Here is a 14,823-nt window from a genome sequence, read left to right as displayed (position 1 = left end):
GGCAGGAGAGGCCGAGATGGGCCGGAAGCGGCGTCCGCGGGGCCGAAGAGGAGGCGGGGGGCCGGCCCTGGAGAGCTTCGCTGCGGCGCTGGCAGGTCTGGGGAGGAAGGGGGAGGGGCGGGGAGAGCGGGGGGGGGGGAGGAGGAGGGGGAAGAAGACCGGGCCTGCCTGACACGGGCCCGCCGCCCTCTCTGTCTCTCCCGCAGGGGCCCTGGAGGAGGAGGAGGAGGAGGAGCTGCTGCAGCCAGCGGAGGGAGGGGCGGCCTCGGCCTCGGCCTCCGGGGTCGGGCCTCGCCCTCCGCCACTAGGCCTCTGGGAGCTGGGCCAGTGCGACCCGCGGCGCTGCACGGGGCGGAGGCTGGCCAGGAAGGGCCTGGTGCGGGCGCTGCGGGTCGGAAAGCGCTTCCCGGGCCTCGTCCTCAGCCCCGCCGCCCACCGGCGCCTCTCCCCCGCAGACAGGTCGGGAAAGGAGCGGGGCAAAGCGAGAGGGAGGGAAGGGAGGGAAGGAAGGCCAGCATGTATGCCTCACAAGAGAAGGGAGATAAACAGAGGAAGGGGAGGGAGAAGGAAGGAAGGAAGGAAGGAGAGAGGGCCAGGAGGAAAGAAGGGAGGAAAGAGAAGGATGGAAGGAGAGCGGAAAGGAAGGAGGGAAATATGAAGGAAAGAGGAAGGCCAGCTTGTATGCATGACAAGTGAGGGGAGAGGAACCAAGGAAGGAGAGGGAGAAAGAAGGAAGGAGAGGGGGCAAGGAGAAAAGAAGGGAGGAAAGGGAAGGATGGAAGGAGAGCAGAAAGGAAGGAGGGAAGAAAATGTGAAGGAAAGAGGGAGGGAAGAGAAGCTTGTCTGCATGACAAGTGAGGGGAGCGGAAGGAAGCAAGCAAGCAAAGAAGAAAGAGGGAATGACAGAGAGAAGTAAGGAATTAATCATCATCATCATCTTTATTGATACCCCGTCACCATCTCCCCAAAGGGGACTCAGGGCGGCTAACATGAAGCCAAGCCCAGAATTACAGTACAACAAAATAAAATACAAACAGCAAATGACGTCAATAATAAAATACAGAAAATAACAGAAAATGAAATAAACAGATGCAAAATAATGTGATGAAGAAATGAAATAAAAGCACGGTGGGCGGTCCAAATGCACAGAATAAGATTGATAAAACCCTGGGTGAGATAAGTAAATGGAGAAGTGTGTGTCTGTGGGGGAGCTCAGAAGGGGGCAACCAATGAGATAGAGCCTTCATTCAAGACAAGGAAAAGTGTGTCATGAAGACAGAACTATATTTGGGATGGACATGATATGAGCCAGCATTTATGAAAGGGAACATTTTAATGCATACATGCTTTGACAGGAGGTTTGGATATAATGGTCGTCGCATCTGTCGTACAGCTAGACCAAATGGACCCAGGTTCCAATTTGGACTGCCATCATGAGGCTTGCTGCATGGCATTGAGCGATACAGCCTGGCCCTTGGGAATCTGAAAGGAATTGGTGGTTGGGCAGTCTTCAGGGCAGGGCCAGGAGAACCTTAGGAAGGAAACAGTTCCCATTCACTTCTGTTCCGGGGATCTGCTCTCTCAACAAGGCTTCTGCTTCAAAAGGAGCCAAAGGGATTGGCCTTGGAGCTCCTCCTCAGGATGTTCTTGCTTCTCAATTGTACATTTCCGGCTTTGCTTCCCAAAGCTCTCTCCGCATTTTTGGGGAGTGCAAGGAAAGCATGGCTTGTGGGCAAAGAGGAGAGCCAGGTCCCTTGAGGACTGCTGCTTGCTCTGCCCTCCTCTCTTGTGGGAGAGCCTTGGGCCTCATCATCACTGCCTCTCCCTCCCTCTCTTTGCAGGCCGATGGTGGCACAGGGCGGGGCAGCTGTGATCGATTGCTCCTGGGCCAAGCTGGAGGAGACTCCCTTCACCAAGATGAAGGGGGGCTGCCTGCGGCTGCTGCCCTACTTGGTGGCCGCCAACCCCGTCAACTATGGCCGGCCCTGGAGGCTGTCCTGTGCAGAGGCTTTGGCTGCTACTCTTGTCGTTGTGGGTGAGTCCTGGCCCTACAAAGGAAAGGGGGGGGGGGATTCCCGCTGTGGAAAATGGCAGGAGTGCTGGTCTGGCAGCCTAGAACTGTGTTGCTTAGAACAAGCCACCAGCCTCCCCTCCTTCCGTTCCAGGGTTCCCGGAACTTGCCATGGAGCTCCTGAAGCAATTTAAGTGGGGGCCCGTCTTCCTGGACCTCAACAAAGACCTCCTGGAGAGATATGCAGCGTGCGCTGGGGAAGAGGAGGTGCTGGCAGTGGAGAGGGAGTTCCTGCTCCATGCGCAAGAAAAGGAGGAAGACGACATAGGTGAGGGCACCTGCAGCTTCTTTTCTTACCTCTACACATGGCTGCTTCTACATCTTGCTCCTTCAGCCCGGAAAGGCTTCACCTCACAGCCCTGGATTCTTTGCTTTCAGATCCCTTTGACGTTGACTCTGGAAAGGAGTTTGCTAATCCCAACAGGCCCATCGGCGTCTCAAAGTAAGTCCTCTAAACTTCCCCTTTCAGTGTCTTCTAGAGCAGTGCTGAGGATGAATTAATCTTGATCTGATTGTAGAGCGATTCAAGATGACAGTTCAGCAGAGGAAACATCAGGAGATGAGGACGGAAAGAGCAGCAGCAGTCAAGAGGAGCTGGATGCACCTGGGGCCCTTCCCAGGATGGCAGATGGGCCACAAGCTGCAACTGGAGGAGCAGCAGAAGACATTTAAAAAGAAAGAACTCTTCGCCATTCAGGGATACCAAATAGCTTGGGTGCCCGAAAAGGGCGTGGGTTTCAACCATTCTTCCTCTTTGACAGTGTACTGGTCACAACCCTGGTGAAACTTCTATAGTACCTACCTTGTCTGGAGAAGTTAAAGCCATTTACAAACACCTTCATTCAGAACAGTTTTATATATTCCTTTGAAAATATTATAAAAATGTCAAGTTTGTACAATATGAACTGCCTAACGTAAACTGTAAAAATAATCGTTTGTGCTTGTTTTTATTATTATTTTAATATGAATTTATTTAAATATTAAATATTTTAAAATCTCAAAACATTTACAACCTAATACGTTTATCTTATCGCATCATCTATTCCCAGATCTATACTCCAACCCTTCAATCACTTACATTGCATTACAAATATACAGTGCTGTCAATTCTTTTCTACATTATTCTGATTTTAGTCATGTGTTTTATTTAATGGCTCAACCACAGTCTTGGAACGTTGGGTGGTTTCAATCAAAAAGGTCTTTCAATTCTCCTTTCGCTAATCGTAATGTGTTATTCTTTTTTACATTATCATTTATACCCTGCTTTTTGTCTCTAAAAAGAGACTCGGAATTTCTTTTGAACAGAGTGCAATGGCAGACGGGTTATTACATTGCAAAAGGGAGAAAAGGAGACAACAGGCTTTATAGAAACAGTTTATTTACTCTAAACAGCAACACAGACAAAACGCCATAAACACAAAGGAAGTGATGCAGAATCAAGATGCTGGCTGACTTTGGATCTGAGGCTTTTAAGCAACAACAACCTAATTTATTACTGGTAAAAGACAAAAAGGGGGCGGAGGGCTTATTTCATTCTTACAGCCAAGTCGAGGCAAAATAGTCTTCTAGACAGTTTCAACGCATGCCTGCATCAGAGAGCAAAGAAACTAGAGATACTAGTGAATTTATAGAAGTATAAAAGTTTATAGTTTTACAGCAGTTGAAATACTGACATCAATATTAAAATAAAAGCAAGTTTTACATAACAATCAAAAATACAAAAGACTGAAGGAAGAGACCCTGTATGAAAAAGGGGGGGGGGGGGCAATTCAGCAAATTTAGAACTGTATACAAGTGGCAGATATGGAAAATGGCACACAGACAACCCCCTCCCCTAAGTGACTATTAATGGTGGTACATAGCGACATTAGATTTGCAAAAGTTTTGTAAACAAGTTCTTGCCAATTAATCCCTTCCTTGAAAGATGCTGGGTGATGACGGCGATGGGAGCTTATGACGGTGCAAACTTCTTGGCTTGTGCTCGGACCCTCTTTTCGTATTCCACTCTGTTTTGGCTGCACAAAGAGAGAAGGGTGACTTGGCTTCCAAAAGCCAGAGCGGCAACAAGGAAGGTCTGCCAGACCGGAAATGGAGACTAGCTTCATTTCAAAACTGTTTTGCTTCAGAGAAAGGAGGGGGGAAGATTCTCGCTCCTCCAAAGGCCTTAAGGCAGTTGACAAAATCTGAAATGCTCTAAGGAGGGAAGAGCTGAATCCCAGAGACCTCCATGTCATCATAGTTTTAAAATTATCTTAAGGCCATCAGAGAAAGAAGGGAATCAGTCCCAAACAGCTCTGCGGATCTTATGAGAGGAGTACAAAAATGGCCACAGCCCCACTGCCGATGCCCTGCTGTTATTCAGTGGGGAAAGTCCAAACAGCACATGAGAGGCTACAGAACAGCCCCTTCTGACCTATTCAGAGCCCTGAATGTACCCTTTCCTTCACTACAAGAGCACCAGACATTGAGCATCAAACATCTTGGAGGGCCAAGGGACAGACTTGATACAGGTGTTTTGAAAGGTCAATGCTCTACCACTGTGTCAATGCGCTCTATGAACTTCTACATGGCAGCGCAAAGGCACTGGGTGCTCTTGGGCAGATGCCACTCTCTCAGCCTCAGAGGCAGGCAAAGGCAGACACTGCCTAGATAACTCTCCAAGGAAATCCAGGGATTGGGTGACCCTGAGTTAGGGACCAACAGCCCTCGGTTCTCCCTGGGACTTATCTTGGAAACCTCGCTCCAACACCCCCTTTGCATCTGTGAAAGTGGCTCTCCTTTCATCTCTCAATTCTCCAAACTACAAACATTCAACTACTTATAATTCTTATAACATTTGACAGAAGAGCAGATGAGGCTATTGTTCCAGGTCTGCTTTGGCCCAGAGGAAGACCATTCAGGGAAGGCCTGGTCTGAGAGGATACTCACCAGTAGATTGTGTAAGCCTCTGCTTGAGCTGGGTCTTGGATATTTGGTTCATTTAGAAGCTCTTGGATGCCTAACAAGATCTAGGGGCACAGAAAGAAAGGAGGCGTCAGCTGGGGCCACCAGAAATGGCCACGATCCTGCACTGGAGGAGCGGCACAGAAGGTTTCCCTGGAAGCCAGGCACAGAACCATGACCTCCCCTTCAAAACAAGAGGTGACCCTTCCTGCCCCTTGCTTGATCTGTGCCAGGGTCTCCCCAAAAGTCACACAAAGGAGACTTACAATAGCATTAAATTACATTTATACCAAGGTACATCACTAACAGGATGCCAGTCATCATTTTAATTCTTTGTTTACTGCAAAGGACTAAAGTATGATGTCCTTCTATTTAATCTTATTTGCTTTGCTGCCTTAAAGAAATAAAAGTGTGTCAAGTTAAAACCTGAGATTACAAATCCAAAATTTATATCAAACCCGTAGAACTCTGCTATTCCAATCAGGACATCTGGGTCCCTTTCCCCTTTGCTCTGCGAGGCTGCTCTGCCAAAGCTCTGCGTTCTGTAAATAGCTGGACAGCTGCGACAAAATCCTGCACACTTTTGCTCCAAAATTAAAGAATCTTGGGCTCAAGCAATGCCCTGACAACAATCTGAGGTGAAATACCAAAATACCTGATTTCTCAGTCACTTCTCAAAGCAGGCACTAAAAGGGACAGCTATTACAAATCTTCCACAATGCTTTTGCCAGGTGATTCTGGGTGCAGTTGACTTGCAAAAATTCAGCAACCTCTTAATAAGACTACCATTCATGGACTCTGGGTTTACAGTTGGAAAAGGGAAGACAGGTCCAGTTTTTGCCAGAGGGTCTCCATCCAATGAAAATGCCCAGACAACAAAACACAGTCAATGTGGCCAAGGCCCAAGACAATGCTGGGCCATTGGAAAACCATTCCCAACTCCTGGGTCAAGCCTATCTGGTTTTTATTTTTGCATGAGCTTTTATGGATGCACCAGAGTGATCATGAATGAATGCTCAAATATAAAAAACATTACCCAATTGAGGGAGTAGGATACAATCAAGAAAGGCCCAAATCATGACCTTCACCCAAAGTTTCCAAAGGACTGCGGTGAGCACCTGAGGTGGTTCCTGTCCATCAAAGCCCATATGAAAATTAGAACCAGGTAGGCTTCAAGGTCTTTTTTTCTCCTTTTCCGTTTTTATTTCGCAAAATATTTCTTTGTTATCAAGCTGTTTCCTCTGATCTGATGTTTGAGGCATCCGAAGAAACAGTTGGGCAAAAGGTCCAGTTCAGAGGGACTTGCAGGTGCCCATAGAGCAACCTTCCCAATAATAATAACAACAGTAATAATAAACTATAGTAAAATATAATATAATATTAAATAATAGTAGTAATAATACCCTACTTACTCGGGTCTAATGATCACTTTTGGTGAAATGATGTCATCAAAATTAGGGTGTGAATTAGATTTCCATCTTACAATCATAGTGATGAGCCAAAGCCAAAGGGGAAGATGTTTCAGGAGTTGCACCTGGAGCTCCTATTTGAGGGACTCCATGTCTAATTCAATTGCCATGGCTCACTGCTATGCAATCCTGGGATGTGTAGTTTGACAAAGCATCAACACTATTTGTCGCAGAAGGCCTAAGACCTTGTAAAACTACTGCCCTCGTGATTCCATAGCATTGAACCAAGCCAATTAAATTGGATTCATTTTACAGCATAGACACACCTAAGGATTCCTTTTTCTTTGCTGGAAACTTTGGTGCTCTAACACTTTTGTTTTTGAAGAAGGAATCTTAGGCAGGCAGCAAATGTAATGCGCACCTTTTCTGCATAAATTACAAGAGTAGACTTTTTGCAATTGTGCACTATAGGCAGCAAATACTTTTTTTGTTTTAGGGTTTTGAAAATTGCGGGGTGCATTAGACTTGGGTAATAATAAATATAGTAAGATAAAATAAAAATAATAAACAACAATAATAATTTCCTTACTACTCACCTCTCCTTGTAGTTTGAGGTGGGATACAACGTGGTATAAACAATGAGATAAAGCATAAAACATACACACAGGTAAAATGCCAATTAAAACCCAGCCTGCAGAGCCTTCCCATATCCGGCCAAAGCAATGGATCCGTGGTTGCAGAGCCTCAGGCCTAACAATGACAGAGAGGTGCCTACCTGTTTAATTGTGATGGCAGGCCTCCAGTCCTTATCCTCTTCTAGGATGGACAGACACACGGTGCCTGAAGGGTAGACATTCGGGTGGAATAAAGGCGGCTCAAATTTGCCTGCAGAAGACAAGCCTCAGTCAAGACATGGCACACGCGCAAGGCATCCTCTGAAGAGAAATGGCTTGTGCATCACGCAAATTAAAAAAAAAAACCAAACAAAACAAATCTGCTAGCAAAAGAATTACTGTGTCCAATTCTGGGCACCACAGTTTTAAAAAGATATTGGAAAGCTGGAAGGTGTCTAGAGGAGAGCAACTAAAATGATCAAAGGTCTGGAGACCATGAATCCCTATGAGGAGCATCTTAAAAAGCAGGTCTATTTAGCCTCAGATTAAGAGGAGACATGAGAGCCATGTAGTAAGTAAGTAAGTACAGTTTATTACGGTCAATGACCAGATCATAACAGGAGGACCCAGTCCCTTACATTCACATCAAACCCAAAGGGTTATATACTTCAAACTTCAACAAATTTTAAAATCTAAGCTAAAAACCAATACAAGTAGTTATTAAAACCTAACTCAACCCACAAGATCATCCGAACACAGTCTAAAGAGAGGTAGTGGGGAAGGCACCGGGGAGGGGGGGAATATCCAACACTATAAATATCAGTCTATATCTGATTTCCCATTTATATTCCAGAGGAGAAGCTTAGGTCTTTTAACCCTCAATAATCATCCACCGAATTTTAATCGCAGCCGTGCAGAGCCACATAGAAATATGTTAAAGGATGTCATAAGGAAGAGAGAGCAGGCTTGTTTTCCACTGCCCTGGAGAGTAGGACTCAATGGGGTTCAAATGACAGGAAAGGAGATTCCACCTGAACATTAAGAATGTCCTGTCTTTAACCCTCTGCCTCCGAGTCTGGTGTAGGCTCCTTCCTTGGAGGCTTTTAAATAGAGGCTGGATGGCCATCTGTTGGAGGTAATTTGATTGTGCTTTTCCTGCATGGCAGGGGATTGGACTAGATGGCCCATGTGGACTCTTCCACTTCTATAAATTGGTGGGAACCAACTGCGTTTTTCCTAATGAACCAAAGAAAGAAATGGAAAACCAGCCCAGGCCTTTCTTAATGCACCCCTCCCCTTCATACTTTGGAGATGAAAAACCCTTTAAGGGGAGAAAGAGGGGAGAGAAATGCATCAGAATATTTAGGCCTCAAAAGTCCAGCAGAGGCACCTTCCGCCCAGGCCTTCACTGCCATTGGACTCACATTTTGGCGGGGAGGAGGGATAGTCGTCCTTGAAGAGCATCCGCAGCTTGAACAAGCCTCCTTCCCATGGTGTCTGCAAGGAAAGCACAGGAGGCGCGAGTCACCATGTGGAAGGCACACTGGGGCCCAAAGGCAGCCTCTTCCTGCAGCAGCACTGCAAGCCTCAGGAGGCCCCTCTGGCTTCTGCAGGAGCAGCATAATACTGTATTTACTTGAGTCTAACGCTCACCTTTTAGGGCTAAAATTGCATTAGGGGTGTACATTAGATTCGCACAATATGGTAATCTTAATGCCAAGCCAAAGCAAAAGGAGAAGATGCTTCAGGCGCACCTGGAGTTTCTATTTGCAAGATGTCACCTATAATTTAATTGCCATAACTCAATACTATGCAACTCTGGGGTTTGTAGTTTGGTGAGGATTCTGCACTCTTTGGCAGAAAAGGCTCTGTAGCGTTGAACCAAGGCAGTTAAAGTGGCATTACGACACAATTGTTTTTATTAAGGAATTCTAAGCCGACAGCAACTGTAATGGGCATATTACAATAAATTAATAATAATAATAGTATTGTAATAAAACTTTATTTCTAGACCACCGACTCAGGGTGGTTTACACACCCAAAAAGGCAAGCATTCAATGCCTCAGGTAAGTACAAATGTTAAAAAAAACACAATAAAACAACAGTAATAACAGCAAAAAAAATTTTTGCTTCAGGGTTGTGAAAATGGAGGTGTGCATTAGATTTGATGGTGAATGAAACTCGAGTAAATACGGTAACAATAACAACAACAACAGGGCCGTCTTCTGTGGGTGTACAGAGAGCAGGCCCAGGTCGCTTACCCCTTTCTTCCCTGGGATGGCGCACTCCCAGTTCATGAGGTTCATGGTACCGTCAGGGTTCTTGGTGGGGACGGCCACAAAGCCCTGCAGGAGACAAAGGGAATAAAAGCACTGGAGAATATTTATCTTTCCCCTTTATTCTGTAAATTAAGCCTTTCCACTTTGACTGGAGAATCCTATCAGGATGAGGTGGACTGGCTGTTCTTGAGGGGCAGGAACAATATGCTGGTTCTTCACATCAATAAGACCAAAGAGCAAATAGTGGACTACAGGAAGAGCAGACTAGAAACCCAGCCCTTTCATGAATGGGGGCGAAGTGGAGCGGGTGGCCAGATTCAGGTTCCTGGGAGGACCTGACCTGGGGCAGCATTCATAGGGCAGCATTGGTGAAGAGGGCCTAGCAGAGACTGTACTTTAAAAAAACCAACAACTGAATAGAAAGCTGCTGGTGACTTTCTCCCACTGTGCTATGGAGAGTAGAGGTCCGCAAACTAAGGCCCAGGGACTGGATACGGCCCTCCCAAGTTCATTTACCCGGCCCTCACTTAGGGTCAACCTAAGTCTGAAACTACTTGAAAGATAGACTAGGATGCGGAACAATGGCTTCAAACTAAAGGAAAGGAGATTCCATCTGAACATCTGTGGTGGAGGCTCCTTTTTAGGAAGCTTTTAAACCCCCAACAGCTGGATGGCCATCTGTTGGGGGTGCTTTGAATGCAATTTTCCTGCTTCTTGGCAGGGGGTTGGAATGTATGGCCCATGAGGTCTCTTCTAACTCTATGATTCTATGACTCTATGAAAAGCAGGCCCACACTTCCCACAGAAATACTAATAAATTTATATTTGTTGAAATTGATCATTTTAATTATTCTATTGTTTTTAAGTGTTTTTTGCACTACAAATAAAATACATGCAGTGTGCAAAGGAATTCATTCATGCTTTTTTCAAATTACAATCTGGCCCTCCAACAGTTTGAGGGACTGGGACCTGGCCCTCTGTTTAAAAAGTTTGAGGGCCCCTGACATAGAGTGCTTTAACATACTGCATCTGTATATGCTTTGGTCGCTCCACAGTGGCAGATAGGAAGGCGCTCCAAAGAGTCACCACTACTGCACAGAGAATCATCGGTTGCATATGTTCTGTATCAGGAACTAGAGCTGATATGGTCTATCCAATGCAGTTTTCTGAATCAGCACCCCAAATAACCAAACCAAATTTAAAGTTGACCAAAAATAATTCATAACCCTTTTGGTATTTTACATTGGCTCTCATTGTCTACCTCAACATTTTTGATGACAGTATTTCCAGCCCTGTCTACTGGATTGTTGCACTTTCCTTGCACTCCCTTCAGAATGTATTGTGCTCAGTAAGCCTGTACCTCTGCTATGATCTTTATCTCAGCCATACTGCTTGATGTTGTTTACAATTTGTGATTGTTTCTATATTTTCATATTGATGTTTTTAATCTGTTGTGTTTTATTGTAAGTTTTGGGCTTGTCCCTTGTAAGTCGCCCCAAGTCCCCTTGGGGAAATGGTTGGCGGGGTATAAAAATAAAGTTATTATCATTATTATTGTATTGGTACTAATGTTGGGGGGGGGGTGGTCCCTGGTCAAAAAAAGGTTGGGAACCACTGTTTTGGTAACTGCACAGTGGCAGACAGGAAGGCGCTCCAAAGGGTCACTGGCCCAAATTACCTGTCCGAACGCATCTCCCCCTATGAACCATCACGGAGATTAAGGTCCTCCGGGGAGGCCCTGCTTTCCGTCCCGCCATTGTCACAGGCACGATTGGTGGGGACGAGAGACAGGACCTTCTCGGTTATTGCTCCCTGGCTATGGAAGTCCCTTCCTGGTGAGATCAGGTCAGCCCCCTCTCTCCTGTCCTTTAGAAGGATGGTAAAAACTTGGCTGTGGGACCAAGTTTTCAGGACAGGGCAATGAAGCGGCAGTGGGAAAGATAACAGGGCCAATTGGATTTGATGTGGATGGCTAGGATGGTTTTAAATAATGCCTTTTAATATTTTGATAAATGTTTTTTAATGTTTATGTATTGTATGTGAGTTTGTGTCCCGGCATTGAATGTCTGCTGTGTATATGCTGGGCTCTACCCTGAGTCCCCTTTGGGGTGAGAAGGGCGGAATATAAATGTTTTAAATCAATAAATAATAATTCTGCACAAAGCATCATGGGTTGCCCTCTTTCTCCCCTCTTTATCATTATTATTATTATATGGGTACTAATGTTGGGGAGGGTGGTCCCTGGTCAAAAAAAGGTTGGGAACCACTGTTTTGGTAACTGCACAGTGGCAGACAAGAAGGCGCTCCAAAGGGTCACCAATCATTGCCTGCCTAATTGCTCCCCTCTCTGGAGGAATTTTACAGGTCTCGCAGCCTTAAGAAAGCTCAAAGCATTTTGGGGGATCCATCTCACCTAGCATATTCATTTTTTGAACGATTGCCACCTGGCAAGCACCACAGGGTGACAAAGACAAGGACAAACAGACTGCGAGACTGCTAGAGCAGCAACTATAGTGAACACCGTGGTTATGCGGTGATGTGCCATCGTGATTAGAATGTGGAGGGATGGTGTTTTGCTTTTGCGCTGTGTGCTGGGGAAATGTGTTCAATTGGGTTGTAACTGTGTAGAACAGGCATAGGCAAACTTTGGCCCTCTGGGTGTTTTGGACTTCAACTCCCACCATTCCTAGCAGCCTCCCGGCCTGGGTCCCGGAGCCGGGCCTCCCTGCTGCTTTCTACCCCTGGATGCGCGTGGGAGCACTTACGAAGGGGTGGTCCTTCCTCCAGGCCTTCCTCTCCTGCGCCAGGCGGCTGAGCGCGATCCCGGACATCCTGCGCGTCCCTCTGGAGAGAAGCAGGAGGGGCGGAGTCAGCGGAGGGGGCGGAGCCAACGAGGGGGAAAGCCCCCCTCCCTCCCTCCCTCCCCGCTTCCCTGAGGCGACGGGGCCCTCGAGGAGCCAAAAAATTGAGGGGGCGAAGGGGTTCCTCGCTACCCTTTCCTGCTCTTCCTGCAAAGGCCGCAAGGGGGCCTGACCTTGCCGGGGCCTGGCCTCCCTCCCTCCCTCCCTCCTTTTCCTCCTTCCAGGCCTTCGGTCCAAAGAGAGAGAGAGAGGGGGGGGGGGATATAGGGAGCGCCTCTTCTCCTTCCTCCCCCCGTTTCCCTCTTCCCTCCTTTCCGGGGAGGCCTCACCGCGAAGCAGCAGCAGCAGCGACGGCACCGGCGCGTGTCCCGGATTCAGGCAGCAGCAACGGCGGCGGCGAGTGACCCGGATGTTCCCCGCTCGCTTTCTCCTCCCCTCCCCTTTTGTCTCGACGATCCTGGACTTTTTTTTTCCCCCTCGCAGGAAGCGGAAGGTCCCTCGGCGCGACCCGTCCGCCCGACTACGCCTGCGCGGTGCGTGCTCCTCAGCCACGCCCCTTGATTGAGCCCGCCAATAAAAACGCATGGGGGCGGGACGGAAAGTGGTTGCTACGGAGACCGAGGGGAGGGGAAAATGGCGCTCCCAGGACCCGGATGAGGGTTTTTTTCTCTCGAGGCAGCCAGCGGGACGTCCCCCTCCGCGCGCCCAAAGGGAAGGGGCGGGGCAAGCAGGCAGGGCAGCCGTTGGGTCCTAGAGCGATCCGAATTCTTTTATTTACGACATTTACATGCCGTCCTTCTCACCACGAAGGGGACTCAGAGCGGCTTACAAGAGAGATATATATACCCACACTCAGGCATGTAGCTGGGGGGGGGGGGGGGGGGGGCTTCAGCCCCCCCCCCGAAATTCTCATGGTGGTTTGTGAAAAGGCCTTACTGGTGCATTATTTAAACTGTTATGTTTATTATCATGATCTGATCACCATGCTCAATATATCCCATATGCATGGGGGTATTGGGGCAACGATACAAAAGGTTTGCTAGGGTAGACCCTCTTTCACTCGGACTCAGCCCCCCCCCCCCCCCCCGAAACAAAATCCTGGCTATGGGCCTGCCCACACTACCTCTGAGGATGCTTGCCATAGATGCAGGTGAAATGTCAGGAGATAATGCCTCTAGAACATGGCCATATAGCCCAAAAAAATGATGGTTGCTTACCTGTAACCATATTTCTTCGTGTGATGATGGGAAATTAGCACATGTGATAGTTGATGAACCTGTGCAGCAATCACTGGAAAACTCTGACAAGCTGACAAGCTTGTGGCTGCCGCCCCATCCCTCTTCCCCATGAGGCATATAAGCCAGATAAGGGGCTGTAGGTGTAGTTCCCCACCACTGTAAGCAACCATCATTTCTCCTTTGTGGTGTCTGTTGAAGTAAGCACATGTAATACAACTAGCAAGCCACAAACCTTGGATGGTGGGCGTCATGCCACTGCCCAGAAGAGAACTGCTCTGCCAAATGCGGCATGCCTCCTCAACTGGACGTCCATCTTATAATGGGTGGTGAATGTTAACGGAGTGGTCCAGATCGCCGCCCGACAGATGTCGTCCAATGGAACTCCACAAAGATAAGCTGCCAGTGTAACGACTGCTCTCGTGGAGTGGTCCCTCAGATGCATAGGCGGATCTTTGCCTGCCATCTGATAGGCAAGTCTAATGGTAGAGACCACCCATGCCGAGAGGCATTGGGGGGAAACAGGCAGACGTTTGGTGTCACTGCAGTATTTCACAAAAAGCCTAAGAGACTGCCTGAAGTCCTTCGTCCTATGAAAGTAGGAGAGTGCTCTGCAGACATCGAGAAGATGAAGTGCCCGCTCAAGCTCTGTTTGCGGAGCTTGAAAAAATGCTGGAAGCACAATGTCTTGAGCCAAATGATACGCCGAAGCGACCTTAGGGAGGAAGGCGATGTCGGTTCTGAGAACCACCTTGTCCCTATGAAACCAGAGATAGGGCTCATCGACATGAAGTGCACACAACTCACTGGATCTGCGAGCCGAGGTGACTGCCACCAAAAAAGCAATTTTCCATGAAAAGTGAGAAAGATCAGCCGTAGCCATAGGTTCAAAAGATGGCTTCATCAATGCCGACAACACAAGGTCAAGCTGCCAAGAGGGAGGTGGAGGGGAGACTGGTGGTCGGAGATTCCTGTACCCTCTAAGGAAAAGTTGAACAAGAGGGTCCTGAAACCATGAGGAGCCGCCTTCCCTACGGCAATATGCTGAGAGTGTAGCAAGATAGCACTTTATCGAAGAAAGCACCAGGCCCTTGTCTGCCAACCTCGCAAGGAACCGAAGAAGGAGTGAAGTAGGGGCCTGCAGAGGTTGCACACCATGCTGGCGTGTAAACGCAGCAAAGCACTTCCATTTTGCCTCATATGAGCGCTGTGTTGATAGGTGGTGGCAGCATCTTGTTTCAACAGACACCACGAAGGAGAAACCTACAACAACCCAGCGATTCCAGCCATGAAAGCCTTTGAAAATACAAGATATATATACATACAATATATTATATTATTAGCATAGTACAATATCAACGCTGCCTCCGGAAAATCCTGCAAATCTCTTGGGCTCATATCAATTACATAT

At 47.6% G+C, this 14,823-nt stretch overlaps 2 protein-coding genes across 2 annotated transcripts; one reads left to right on the top strand and one right to left on the bottom strand.

Annotated features, from left to right (window-relative positions):
• Nucleotides 1-12: 12 nt before the first annotated feature.
• TSR3 (TSR3 ribosome maturation factor) lies at nucleotides 13-3,074 on the top strand. Its single transcript, XM_060786419.2, has 6 exons — nucleotides 13-95; nucleotides 207-459; nucleotides 1,842-2,035; nucleotides 2,166-2,339; nucleotides 2,450-2,513; nucleotides 2,590-3,074. The coding sequence occupies exons 1-6, from the start codon at nucleotides 17-19 to the stop codon at nucleotides 2,741-2,743; spliced, it is 918 nt and encodes a 305-aa protein (XP_060642402.2). The 5' UTR covers nucleotides 13-16; the 3' UTR covers nucleotides 2,744-3,074.
• Nucleotides 3,075-3,432: 358 nt separating this feature from the next.
• Nucleotides 3,433-12,709, bottom strand: LOC132781889 (SUMO-conjugating enzyme UBC9). Its single transcript, XM_060786420.2, has 7 exons — nucleotides 12,507-12,709; nucleotides 12,082-12,160; nucleotides 9,299-9,382; nucleotides 8,462-8,534; nucleotides 7,199-7,308; nucleotides 5,000-5,079; nucleotides 3,433-4,086 (listed from the first exon to the last, which is right to left on the bottom strand). Exons 2-7 carry the CDS (start codon nucleotides 12,145-12,147, stop codon nucleotides 4,023-4,025), a joined length of 477 nt encoding a protein of 158 aa, XP_060642403.1. The 5' UTR covers nucleotides 12,148-12,160; nucleotides 12,507-12,709; the 3' UTR covers nucleotides 3,433-4,022.
• Nucleotides 12,710-14,823: the final 2,114 nt, after the last annotated feature.

This window comes from Anolis sagrei, chromosome X, assembly GCF_037176765.1.
Source record: "Anolis sagrei isolate rAnoSag1 chromosome X, rAnoSag1.mat, whole genome shotgun sequence".
NCBI classification, from domain to species: Eukaryota; Metazoa; Chordata; class Lepidosauria; order Squamata; family Dactyloidae; genus Anolis; species Anolis sagrei.
This window is presented reverse-complemented; position numbering and strand designations above follow the sequence as displayed.